Source organism: Chaetura pelagica, unplaced genomic scaffold (genome assembly GCF_000747805.2).
Source record: "Chaetura pelagica isolate M959 unplaced genomic scaffold, ChaPel_1.0 scaffold350, whole genome shotgun sequence".
Lineage (NCBI taxonomy): Eukaryota > Metazoa > Chordata > Aves > Apodiformes > Apodidae > Chaetura > Chaetura pelagica.
Window position 1 is genome coordinate 916,263 of NW_009951818.1, and position 10,635 is coordinate 926,897.

At 50.5% G+C, this 10,635-nt stretch overlaps 1 protein-coding gene across 1 annotated transcript in view; it reads right to left on the minus strand.

Annotated features, from left to right (window-relative positions):
- Positions 1 to 5,087, minus strand: part of KLC4 (kinesin light chain 4) — a 15,214-nt gene extending 10,127 nt beyond the window's left edge. The window contains exons 1-9 of the mRNA XM_010008580.1: positions 4,828 to 5,087; positions 4,404 to 4,634; positions 3,954 to 4,032; positions 3,639 to 3,864; positions 3,251 to 3,338; positions 2,760 to 2,861; positions 2,273 to 2,446; positions 2,037 to 2,136; positions 1,427 to 1,479 (exon numbers count right to left, since the gene is read on the minus strand). Of these exons, the coding sequence (XP_010006882.1) occupies positions 1,427 to 1,479; positions 2,037 to 2,136; positions 2,273 to 2,446; positions 2,760 to 2,861; positions 3,251 to 3,338; positions 3,639 to 3,864; positions 3,954 to 4,032; positions 4,404 to 4,634; positions 4,828 to 5,076 (1,302 nt within the window). The 5' untranslated portion in view covers positions 5,077 to 5,087. The remainder of the gene's footprint in view (positions 1 to 1,426; positions 1,480 to 2,036; positions 2,137 to 2,272; positions 2,447 to 2,759; positions 2,862 to 3,250; positions 3,339 to 3,638; positions 3,865 to 3,953; positions 4,033 to 4,403; positions 4,635 to 4,827) is intronic.
- Positions 5,088 to 10,635: the final 5,548 nt, after the last annotated feature.

Sequence of the window (10,635 nt, forward strand, 5' to 3'; positions counted from 1 at the left end):
TCTGCAAGAATGGTTTGATGCTTTTTAATAGGACATGTGGAAACATAGCACAAAGCAGAGCATAGCATCCCCAGCCCCTGGGCCAGTAGAACAGCAGGTCTGTTGTTACTGCTGCCTGACCAGGAAAGCCATGCCAATGGGGCATGGGCACAGCTACCCTGGGAACAGAAGGCCCAGGGGCAGTGAAAGAGGCTCAGCCCTTGTCCCAGGCTGTAAAACAAATCTCACTCCAACTGTAGGTCCCTGAGCCTGTTCTCCTGCCCAGTAGCAAAGGTTGTGTTATCTGGAGCACAGCTCCATACTGCAACTACCTACTAACTACCTACTTTTGACCTCCTAAGATACCATCAGAAGTGTCCAGATCCCAGAGGGGCAAAAGGAGTCAGGTCTCTACTCCAACTTGGATTTATCCTGCATAGGATTGTGCCACAGCCACACAGCATTTGTTTGCAGCAGAGCCTTCACAGGGCAACAGCCACAGCAGTGCAAGGTGGAGTTGAGCAGTGCCCTGCACTGAGGACCACACAGACTGGTCTGATGGGAGGACACAGCATGCTGGTGGTGAGAGACAGCTGCTAGTGCCCTACTCTTAAGACTCACAGGATGGGAATGGTAAGTCACTAAACCAAGCCTACGAGCCTGCTGTCTGAGCCCATGTAGGGATGGGGCTTTCTCTGAGGGCAAACAGCTACAGCCCTTCATTTTGCTGCTTCACCCACCTGCCAAAACACAGGTGGGTCTCAGGCTTGGAAAAAAACAGAAACAGGACTCTGTTGCATTTATCAGCTGAGCACAGAGCAGCATCTGGGCAACACGAGCAACAGTTTTTTTGCCTCTCAGCCTCGTCCAAGGCAAGCACAACCCATGTCTATCCTCTTTCAGATGCCAGCTAGGGCACAGAACAGCTAGGGCCCAGTCTGTGCAGAGATCATTTTCTGTAGGTTTGGCTCCATTTCCTAAGCAAGGTGACAGCAGCAGTTTCTTCTTGAACTTCGTTTTTCCCCAGACAGCCTTTGGGCTGCTTCAGAAGCACACTGTGCTCTGGGTACTAACAGCTCTTTGGAACAGAGTGCCAAGGCTCTGCAGCACAGCTCTCTGCCATCTGCCATCTTCCATCATCTGCATGCCCTAGAGGGATCACTAAAGCAAAGAGAGAGAGCATGCAGCCATGGCTGAAGGGCTGAACAATTCCCTGCCCCAGGAAAAGCATCAAGCTCTCTGATGGGCCTTCCATCCTGCTGCCCCACAAAGCAGTCATGCTCTCTCCCCACTCCCCATCCTGGCCTTCATCAGTGGCCAAGGCAGCTCTTCAGACCGCAGGAAGGAGGGTATGGCTGTTGCAAGAGAGGATTAAAATCCCTGAACCTCCTTCCCCTCCCAGTGCTGTTGCTGCTCTCAACAGGCAGCACCACCAGCTCAGACTCACCTTGCTCATCTCCTCTCTCTCTTCCGCATGCATCCAGATTGGCTTGTGTTCATCTGTGTGGGGAAGAATGCAAGACAGCTCTGCTCACCATGTCCCCCTGTTGCTCTGCCACTTCCACTGGGGCTCTGCCTCCTGCACAGCTCAGCACTCCATCCCCAGACTGAGCAGCTCACCAGAGGGAAGTGACAAGGCTTCCAGATCCTCTTGGTCCCAATCCCCATAGGAAAGGCAACCAACATTGCAAGGGCAGGACAGCGAAAGGAAGGAGCAAGTCCTTCCATGAGGGAACACCTGTGCACGGTGTACAGGAGAAACTGCAGCCTATGCCTGGGAATGATTGTGCCACTTGCTATTCTCCCTTTTAGCCACAACTATTCCCAACTCAGTAAAGACTGACAGCCACAGTGCTCCAAGACCCCTTCTGAGAGAAGGGGTGGAGCAGGGTAACACAATAGAATAGCAGTGTCTCAAGGGCTGCCCAAAGCATGGGCCCTGCAAGACATCCCATCCCTCTGCCAGAGGGATACCAGAAGCAGCCAAGCCTAGGCCAAGAGCCAGGAGACAAAACCTCTTACCCTTCCCTAGCCTTAACAGCTTCTGCTATACAAACCATCCACAGAGCCAAACTCCTTCACATGAGCACGGGTAAGGATCTCCTTATACAGCACCTCTGCATCTTTGTATTTGCCTTGCTTCAGGTAACAGGAGGCCTGCAACAAAGACAACAGCTCCAGCCTCAGTAAGCAACACAGGTTAACTCAAAGCCCCTCTCGCAGCTACCTCTTTGCTTCTTCAAGCACCAGGCAATGCTCCCCATCCCCACGTGACCTCTCCCCAGGGTCTCACCAGGTTGTTCTTGGTCTTGGCCACGTTGGGGTCATCAGGACCCAGGCAGCTCTCATAGATCTCCAGGGCCCGACAGTAATAGTACTCCACCTCGTCATACTTGCCCTGGTTCTGGCACAGCAGGGCTAGATTGTTCAGCTGCTTGGCCACATCAGGATGATCTTTGCCTAGGACCTGGGTAAACAGAAGAAGAAAAGCAATAAAAAGTCAACACTTAAAGACTGCAGTGGACTCTTGAGGTTAGTAGACACTGTAGTCCCTCCAGGACATGCCTTCATCAGGACTAGGGAGGTAAAGAGGAGAAACCCCAGCTTCTACCTCCTGTCAGGCCTCTCCAAGTCTGCAAACACTGGAGAGAGAGGAAAGGTGGTGGCAGAAGCAGCAGCCAAAGAGACAAGATAAGTTCTGGATCTCCCAGGTGCAGTAAGGTAATAGAGGAAAACCCTCAGGGAGATCTGGAAGGAAGGAGAGCATGGGAGACCAATACCTTCTCACGGATCTCCAGGGCTCGCTTGCACAGTGGCTCTGCTTCTTTGTACTTCCCTCTCTTGCCATAGAGAACGGCCAGATTGTTCAAAGTTGCTGCCACCTGCAGAGACATAAACTTGTCCATGAAACAAAGCAGAATCCAGTGGGACCAAACCAGGTGCACAAACAGCATTAACAGTGACTGTCCCATTTCCTTCATGCCTGCAGAACAGCTGCTTCTGAAGAGAAGGAGGTTCAGAGGCAGAAGGCAACCCTTCCTACATTGCAGGATCCAGGATAAGCCAACTCCTGACAGGTCAAGCTAAACAGGAGAGCAAGAAATACTGAAGCAATGAAACAGAGCCCCACGTAGGAACAGCACCCTTCACATCACAGAGCGTGCTGCTGTACTTGGCAGTCCAGCTGCAGACACACCATAAGGGCACCATTCTACCCCCAGCAACACCCACAGGTCAGGGGAAGTGACTGAATGAGGAGGGAGACACTCACCGCTGGGTGGTCTTTGCCCAGAGTCTTCTCACGGATGGAGAGAGCATCATTCAAGAGGTGTGCTGCCTCTTTGTATTTATTCTGATCCCTGCAGCATGAAGTCAACCAGTTATTCAGGATTTGGACACCACAGCCAATGGCAAGCAGAGCTGCAAACAACAGTCTTCCTTCCACATAGATCCAACCCCTCAGTCCTCTCATTTCTCCATTCCTAACTTAGCCAGTCCCTAGTTACACCAGGGAGTTTGGCAGTCCAAACACCTCATCTGTGCTGAAACCTTTTCATAAAGCAAACCACCGTAACACTAGGGGAGCTCCACATCACACGTGATGATAGCAAAGGCAGGAAATTCTCCTGGCCCAGCCCTGCCCTTCCCACCACACTCACCTGTATACCAGCGCCAGGATGTTGAGCATGGTGGCCACATCAGGGTGATCGTGGCCTGACGTCTTCTCCAGGTCCTCCAGCGCCTGCTTGCAGAGCGGCACAGCCACCTCGTAGCGCCCCTGCGAGGCGTATTGGATGACCAGGTTGTGCAGGGTGCGCAGGCGCGCAGGGATCTCGTAGCCTCCCTGCTGGGCAGCTGCCACCGCGCTGCTGTGCTGGTGGGGCACTGCAGGCACGGAGGAATAAAGAGGGACACGGTTGGCACAGCAGGCTCGAACAGAGACAGTCAGCAACCAAGCACGAGCAAACACTTACGTCCAGGACCGTGCTCTTCCTCCTCGTTGGGGAACAGATCATCCAGAGAGTCCTTGGTGGAGTCGCCCTCCTTCTCCTCCTGAGAGGATGGGAATCACAATACTGTTGGTTCCCATAGAAGACAGCAGCAGCTTGGGCTGAGTCAGCTGCCAACCTCTGCTCCCTGCTGCAGCCCACCTGCACCCTCAACTTCCCCTGTTGTCTCTGCCACTATCCTCCTACCATTCAACAAAACTAAAAAAGCCAGAATTCCCCAGTACATCCTGGCATGCTACTCCATGTTCTTCCAGAGACCCTGCCCCCATGCACACTCTCTTTTGTTACAGGCATTGCTATGCACGATAGCAGGGAAGGGGAAAAATCCAGGGCAATGCTATCACATCTAGGCAACCCTGCTGGCCCAACCCCTCCCATCCCCAAAGCTGGCTGCTTGACAGGACAAGGGCATACCGAAGGTGAGACATCCTCATCATACTTCTTCAGCTGGTTCATGAACTCAAGGTGTTTCTTCTCCTCCTCCAGCTGAGCCACGGTTTGCTCGCTGCGCTGCAGCTTTTGCTGGGTGTTGGCAAGCTCATCACGCAGCCACTGGTTCTCCTGGCACAACCTCCGCACTTGAGCACGCAGCTTCTGCTTCTCTGACTCCACAGCATTCAGATGGTTGGACAATGCCATCATCACCTTGTCAAGAAGCTGAGTCAGTAACTACCACAATCTTTGATCTCCCTCACGTGCACGTTTAGAGCCCACCCTCAGGGTCATGCTGGCCTTTGCTCAGCCCCTCATTGCCCCCACAGCTTATGGGAAATGGTCACGGGCCTGCCTCCCCCTGTCTGTTTTGGGTGACACAGAGGGGTGCACCCACCACTCTCACCTGAGCTTCTCCAAGACCCAGTTCAATCATCTCCACTGACTTGCGGAGCAGGTTGGATTTCTCATGCACGAGATTGGCTTCTTCATCCTTCTTCAGGCACTTGATGGTCTCCAGCAAGCTGTGTAGGATGGAGTTGTGCTCATTCTTGAGTGCCTCCAGCCCTTGCATCACCAGCTTGGTGTTGGAAATTATCTCCTCTTGGCTCAGCTTATCCAGTTTCTCCTCCCTTGGATACACCATGGTGGACATAGTCCTGCTCCTGCAGCCTTACACAGAGAAAGGGACAGAACCTGAGTGCCTCAGTGCTGTTTCAGAGCCACAGACACAAGCCTCACAGCCTCCTTCAAGCAGCAAGAGACAGTGTTCAACTGGCTACCCACACTAAGCCCTTCCCCTTCATCTTCTGCCCTCCCTTTGGCAACAGGCATCTGTCAGGGCCTGCGTATCCACTTTTGTGGCATGGGGCACTGGCAACCAGTGCAGGTAGCCTGTGGACAGCAGAAAATAAAACTAGAATCAGTGCTGACCTCCAACACCCCCCATGCTTCCAGCAGCAAGGAAAGCTGATTTAGCTTCCATTTAAGAGCAGAGATTTCTAGTTGGCAGGTGGGGTTGCAATGCATACACCTCCTGCCCACAGATCAGTGGTGCAAGGAGGCTGTCAGAGCTCAACACCTCTTCCAACTGCAGAGAAAGGCAAATATAAAGTGGAGGGATGTCACCTCAAAGCTTTCTGCTTCCCCAGTGGAAAATCTCCTGGAGGAGCATCTCTCAGACAGGGAGGCATGAGTGGCCTTACTGGGCCAAACAAAAAGCTCCCTGATCAGAAGAGTACACCCTGACAATCCCAGCCCCAGCACAGAATGGACTTTGTGGTGACCAGGGACACAACACTGCCAGTATGAACCGAGTCAGTTTGTGTGGGAAAGCTTACACATAGTAAATGCTACAGTTACACTGGTTTAACACTTGTACGTGTGTCAACTTGAAACAGTATTAGCTCTTCCAGCTCCACTTGCCCTGCTGCCAGCCCAAGAACTCCTTCACAATGGCATAAGGACTCCATACTCCTTCCCTGGCCTGCTCTGCCCAACATACAACAGGAGAGTACCAAAGCTACTGCCTCTGCACAGGGACACCAAGTGCTACAATCCACAATGTTAGCATTGTTGCAAGATCCCTACATAGAAAATCCAGGAGTTAGGGAAACACAGCAGGTCAGAGGGAAAGAGACATTAGAAGCAGGCACTTCTTGTAACAGTCCTGGCTGCTACAGGACTCACTCACCTAATCCTCTCTCAGCCTCCCCATAAGCTGTCCTTCCTACTGGGCCACCCCAGCAGCCTCTTCACGTTACTCAGCACCAGCAGGAAAGACACCACTCCCCTTGCTGTGGCTCACTCTCAGGCTTGCCTCCCGCAAGGCTGAAGGCAGCTGGCTGCAAAGCCCTGCAAAGGCAACACCTGCCCAGCCACTCCTCCAGGCTGTCCAGGGCTGTCAGGAGCCACTGCAAACAGAGCACCCATAGCCCTCCTGGCAGGTAGCTGGCCAGCTGCCCAGAAGGAGTTAGCTGAAGAGCTGCCAACAGATTTGTCTTTGTCCTCCTGCAGGATCCACCTCTACATGGTTTGAACTCCTTGTTTGGCAGCAACCTTGTGCCTGGTTTACTGAGAGAGCCCCAGGTACAGGAAGAGAGAGATGAGAGCTCCTAGGCAGGACTCCCATCCTTCCCAGCTGTGTTCTCTGCCCAGGAGGGCTCAGGGCAATCCCCCAGCTCAACTACCACTATCTCTGCCTGAGAGTGGGCCTTGAGCAATAGAGCAGTTCAGTTTCTTCACCACTGCAGCACTGAAAGTGAAGACAGTGAACAGTGGTGGGGCAGCTGCTGTAAGTACACACGTCCCATTATATCCACTAATTTCTTCCTTTTTAGCTTCACTCTTCCAGAAGTTCCCTCAGTTATATTATAGGCCTGAGCTCTTCTCTCAGCTCCTCCTTGGTTTCTGTTCCAGTAATGCACATCCATCCCTCAGGAACAACAACAAACTCTCGACACACCACAAAGACCTTACTGAACCTCTGCAGGGCAGAAATACTTCATGTCTCTTGAAGACTGGGTTCCTGTTCCTGAGCCAAGTCTTCCTCCACTTTCCCCAGAATCACAATGCTGACTTCACAGTCACCTCATGATCCAGCATCAGCACCAACCCTGAGAGGACCATATGATAATAGTGGCATGAAAGCCATCACTATGATCACTATGATCATGACAGAGGGCACAGACTGCTGTTTCAAAGAATAGGTCTGTTGAGATTTTGCTGCTGCTCACATCCAGTCTTCTAAACTGATTCTCCAGTAACTTGCAGTTAAGGATTCTGGTCCATGATTCCCCTGGTTATTCTTTTTCCTAACTTTGTACCACATCTGGGGCAGTGATTGAGTGCTAAAGCAACAAGAGAAGCCCCCACCTTAGGCAGACTTCTGCAAGCAAGCGCAATTCAGGAAGACGTGCAAGGATTCCCAGCTCTAGAGAAAGAGGCTGACAGCCTAAAGGATGGGGTAAGCCCATCCTTTGCCCATCCTCTGGCAAAACACTGCTGTCCTGCTCTGACACCTCCCAGGAATGCTCAGACACTTACCTGCTTCCACAGAAGCCAAGATGACAACTGCTAAAGGGTGACACAGCATCATCCTGGCTTTGGCTCATAAGAAAACTGCCCCAGATTCAGATACAGAAATCAGGAAGTGGAAATCATCTGGAGCACAGGCAACGCTTGGAGCACAAGGAGATCCCCAGGAGGAGCCTCATACCCAGCATACAACAAAACTATAGCTCTGCCCTAATGCTCACACAGCTGAGCAGCACAAGTGTGTCTTCATCTTCTGTGCACTGTCAGCTGTGAATTGCTGACAGGTTTTGTGGTAGCATTACTTACATCCAGAAATCTTGCTGCTGTCTTTAAAAAGTACAATACAAACACAGTAGGAAGAGAAACATGTTACAAATCATGATAAAAAGCTACCAGAGCTTGCACCTTGCTAGATAAGACCCAGATCCATAGACAATCAGTCTCATTAATTCCATTGACTAGAGAACTGCTCCTCAACTAAGAAATTGCTGAGCTGTATGTTAAAACACCATTGCCTCTTGTCCAGCAACATCCTGTCTTTCTTCAGCTCTTCCAGCAGAAAAAGCTCTTGAGCATTTCAGTCCCCACAATCAACTTGTTTTTCAGAACTGTATAGATTTCAGACCGAGAAAGGAAAATAATCAAATTGTCCTGACCTACAGCACATCAGACTCTTCCTACCCTGCAACTTTATCCGCAGATCCTCAAGACACACCAATACAGGCTTCACTTCTCTCCTCTCACTGGCTGTGCAAACATCTCTACCCAACTCCAGTCCTTCTCACCTAGGATGACACGCTAGAAGCACAGCTCTGCTAGGTACCAACATGCTTCCTGTGTTCAAGGTTGGGTAGAGGATTGTCCAGGCTGGACACAGGGTGCAAAATCTGAGAACTGCACACAGGCTGTTCACTCCCAAGTACCAACAAGAAAGCAAAGAGAAAACTGCAGAGAAGTCACTGAAATGCTGCTTCCTTTTGCACAGCAAAGAAAACCAATAAACACTGATGGGAGATGGCTTATTATCCCTCCAAAGTGACAATTCTTCCCAGAGCCTTATTTCTAGCTCTCCCCAGTGCTGGCAGGTCTACACTCAATGCCCAGACCTGCAGAGAGGAAACATGCTCTATGGTGACTGACAGGAAAGTCAGGCAGGCTGCTGCTGCTGTATAAGCACTCTTCCTACTCCCACACATTCAGTAAAGGGCACCGAGTGTCCTTTATCCAGGCAGAAAATGTGATTCCTGCAGAGAGGATGGAAGACACCATCGTTTGCCTTTGGCAGGGAGAGATTCAGCCTGGAGTAGGCAGAAAGAACATTTTCCCAACGAGTTCCTCAGGAGCTGGAATGCCCAGCTCCTAGTTAATCCTGCTGCATTCCTCACGGCCCTGCAGGTGTCACAGCCCAGCTCTCCACCAGCAGTTGGCGTGTCTCCCCTGTTTACAGCAAGCTGTTAGAACAGCCTGGCTTCCCGGCAACACCCATCTCCTCTGTCCTCCCGTGCTCCTGTTTGGAGGAGTGCTGCAGGAAGATGCGGATGGCACATGCGTGCACTGAGCTTTGTGGCATTTGCAGCAATCAGATGGGAATCCACCAGCTAGCACATCCTGCCAGGCAGAAACCTTCCTTGTGTATTCAAGTGCATAACCGGGAAATCACTGAGAATCAGCAATTTCATCAGACCACTTTTCTGCCTCTGAAAACTGCTCCCACATGCAAGAACTTTAAGAGGAAAGATCTGGAAGCTTCGCTGCTTATATCTTAAGCCCACAACAGCTGCCACAACAGAAACAAGGATGCCAGACTTAATGGGCCCAAGCGAATCTTAAAGCTTACATTATGATGCCTAAAGCCAGAAAACTACCAACATCAAAAAAAAAGAAGCCCCAAGGAAATTGAGAGTCAACTATAGTAGGACAGAGACTTTAATTCACTTCACTGTGTCCCCCCATGTCCTTGGACCATGTGAGACACAGGATCCTATCACAACTTGCACTTGTCAAGACAATAATCGTAGCTTCCTTCAAACTCTAGATGGCCCTGCCAGTACTTTCTGTAAAGAAGCAGGCAGCGATTTTTATCAGCGAACTCTTCTATAGTAGAAGGAAATAGAAGGATATGGCAGGTACAAGAAAACAGCTGCATTCTGGAAAAAAGTTTCATGTGGAAAAACGTAAGTCTGACACATAGCAAGAATGAGTGGCCACGTTTGGGAGATGGATAGCAATGGTAGTATTTAGAGATGGAAATGGGCCTGAAGTCGGAGCTTCATAATAATTATCCCAGTTTCAGGTTGAGAAACACACTTTTGCTACCTGGAGAAACAGCAAGATTAAGTATGTGGGAAGCAAACCAACTTGATAAAAGCAGGGAGGACTCCCAGCCCACCCCCTCCTATGGACCTCTGCCACTTCATTACTGTGAAACAACTGAATAAAGGGTCTCTGGAAAGACTGGCTGACCTCCAATGAAGCTAGAAGTGAGATCACCAATAACAGCTGAGTCTCCACTCCTAAGGGATACTGCAACAAAACCTAGACCTAATACCTTGGAAGCTTAAAAATAAAACAAAAGCAGTAAAAAGCAGAGTGCCAAGGTTGCAACCATTGCAGAAGCTGTGTCATAAGCACAAGTCTTCTCCTATTTTGACACCACAGCATCAGAAAGCAGAGACTGTAGGAAACTACAGTCAGATGTGCAGAGCCTCCGAGGCTTCCACTGCACAGCCAGGACATATTGACACTTACAGGAAACTCACACATTGCCAGAAGAGCCACTGCACTCAGGGTCATGACCCCAGGCCATCTGCAATAGAGCCACAGAAAAGGGACACACTGGTGCTGCTGCGCTGCACATCTGACAGCAAACACTTCCTGAGCTGCTCCAATATAATCAACTCTGTATGGTGCCCAAGAACTTCATAGCTAAAAACCACTGCATGCACACGTGTTAAGGATTTAGGAACAAAGGCAAGAGAAGGGTGTTTAGCAAACGAAGGGACAGATGGAGGTGCACTAAGCTTCAGGGTAATGTTAAGAACTGCTACATGAATAAGAGCCAGAAAGTAGAAGGCAAATGCTGGACTCCTAAAATTAAGAACCAGTGGATTAATTGCAGCATATGGCTCCATCCTGGGGTATGTGCCTGCTGAGGCTCAGGTGATACACAGAGCAGGAA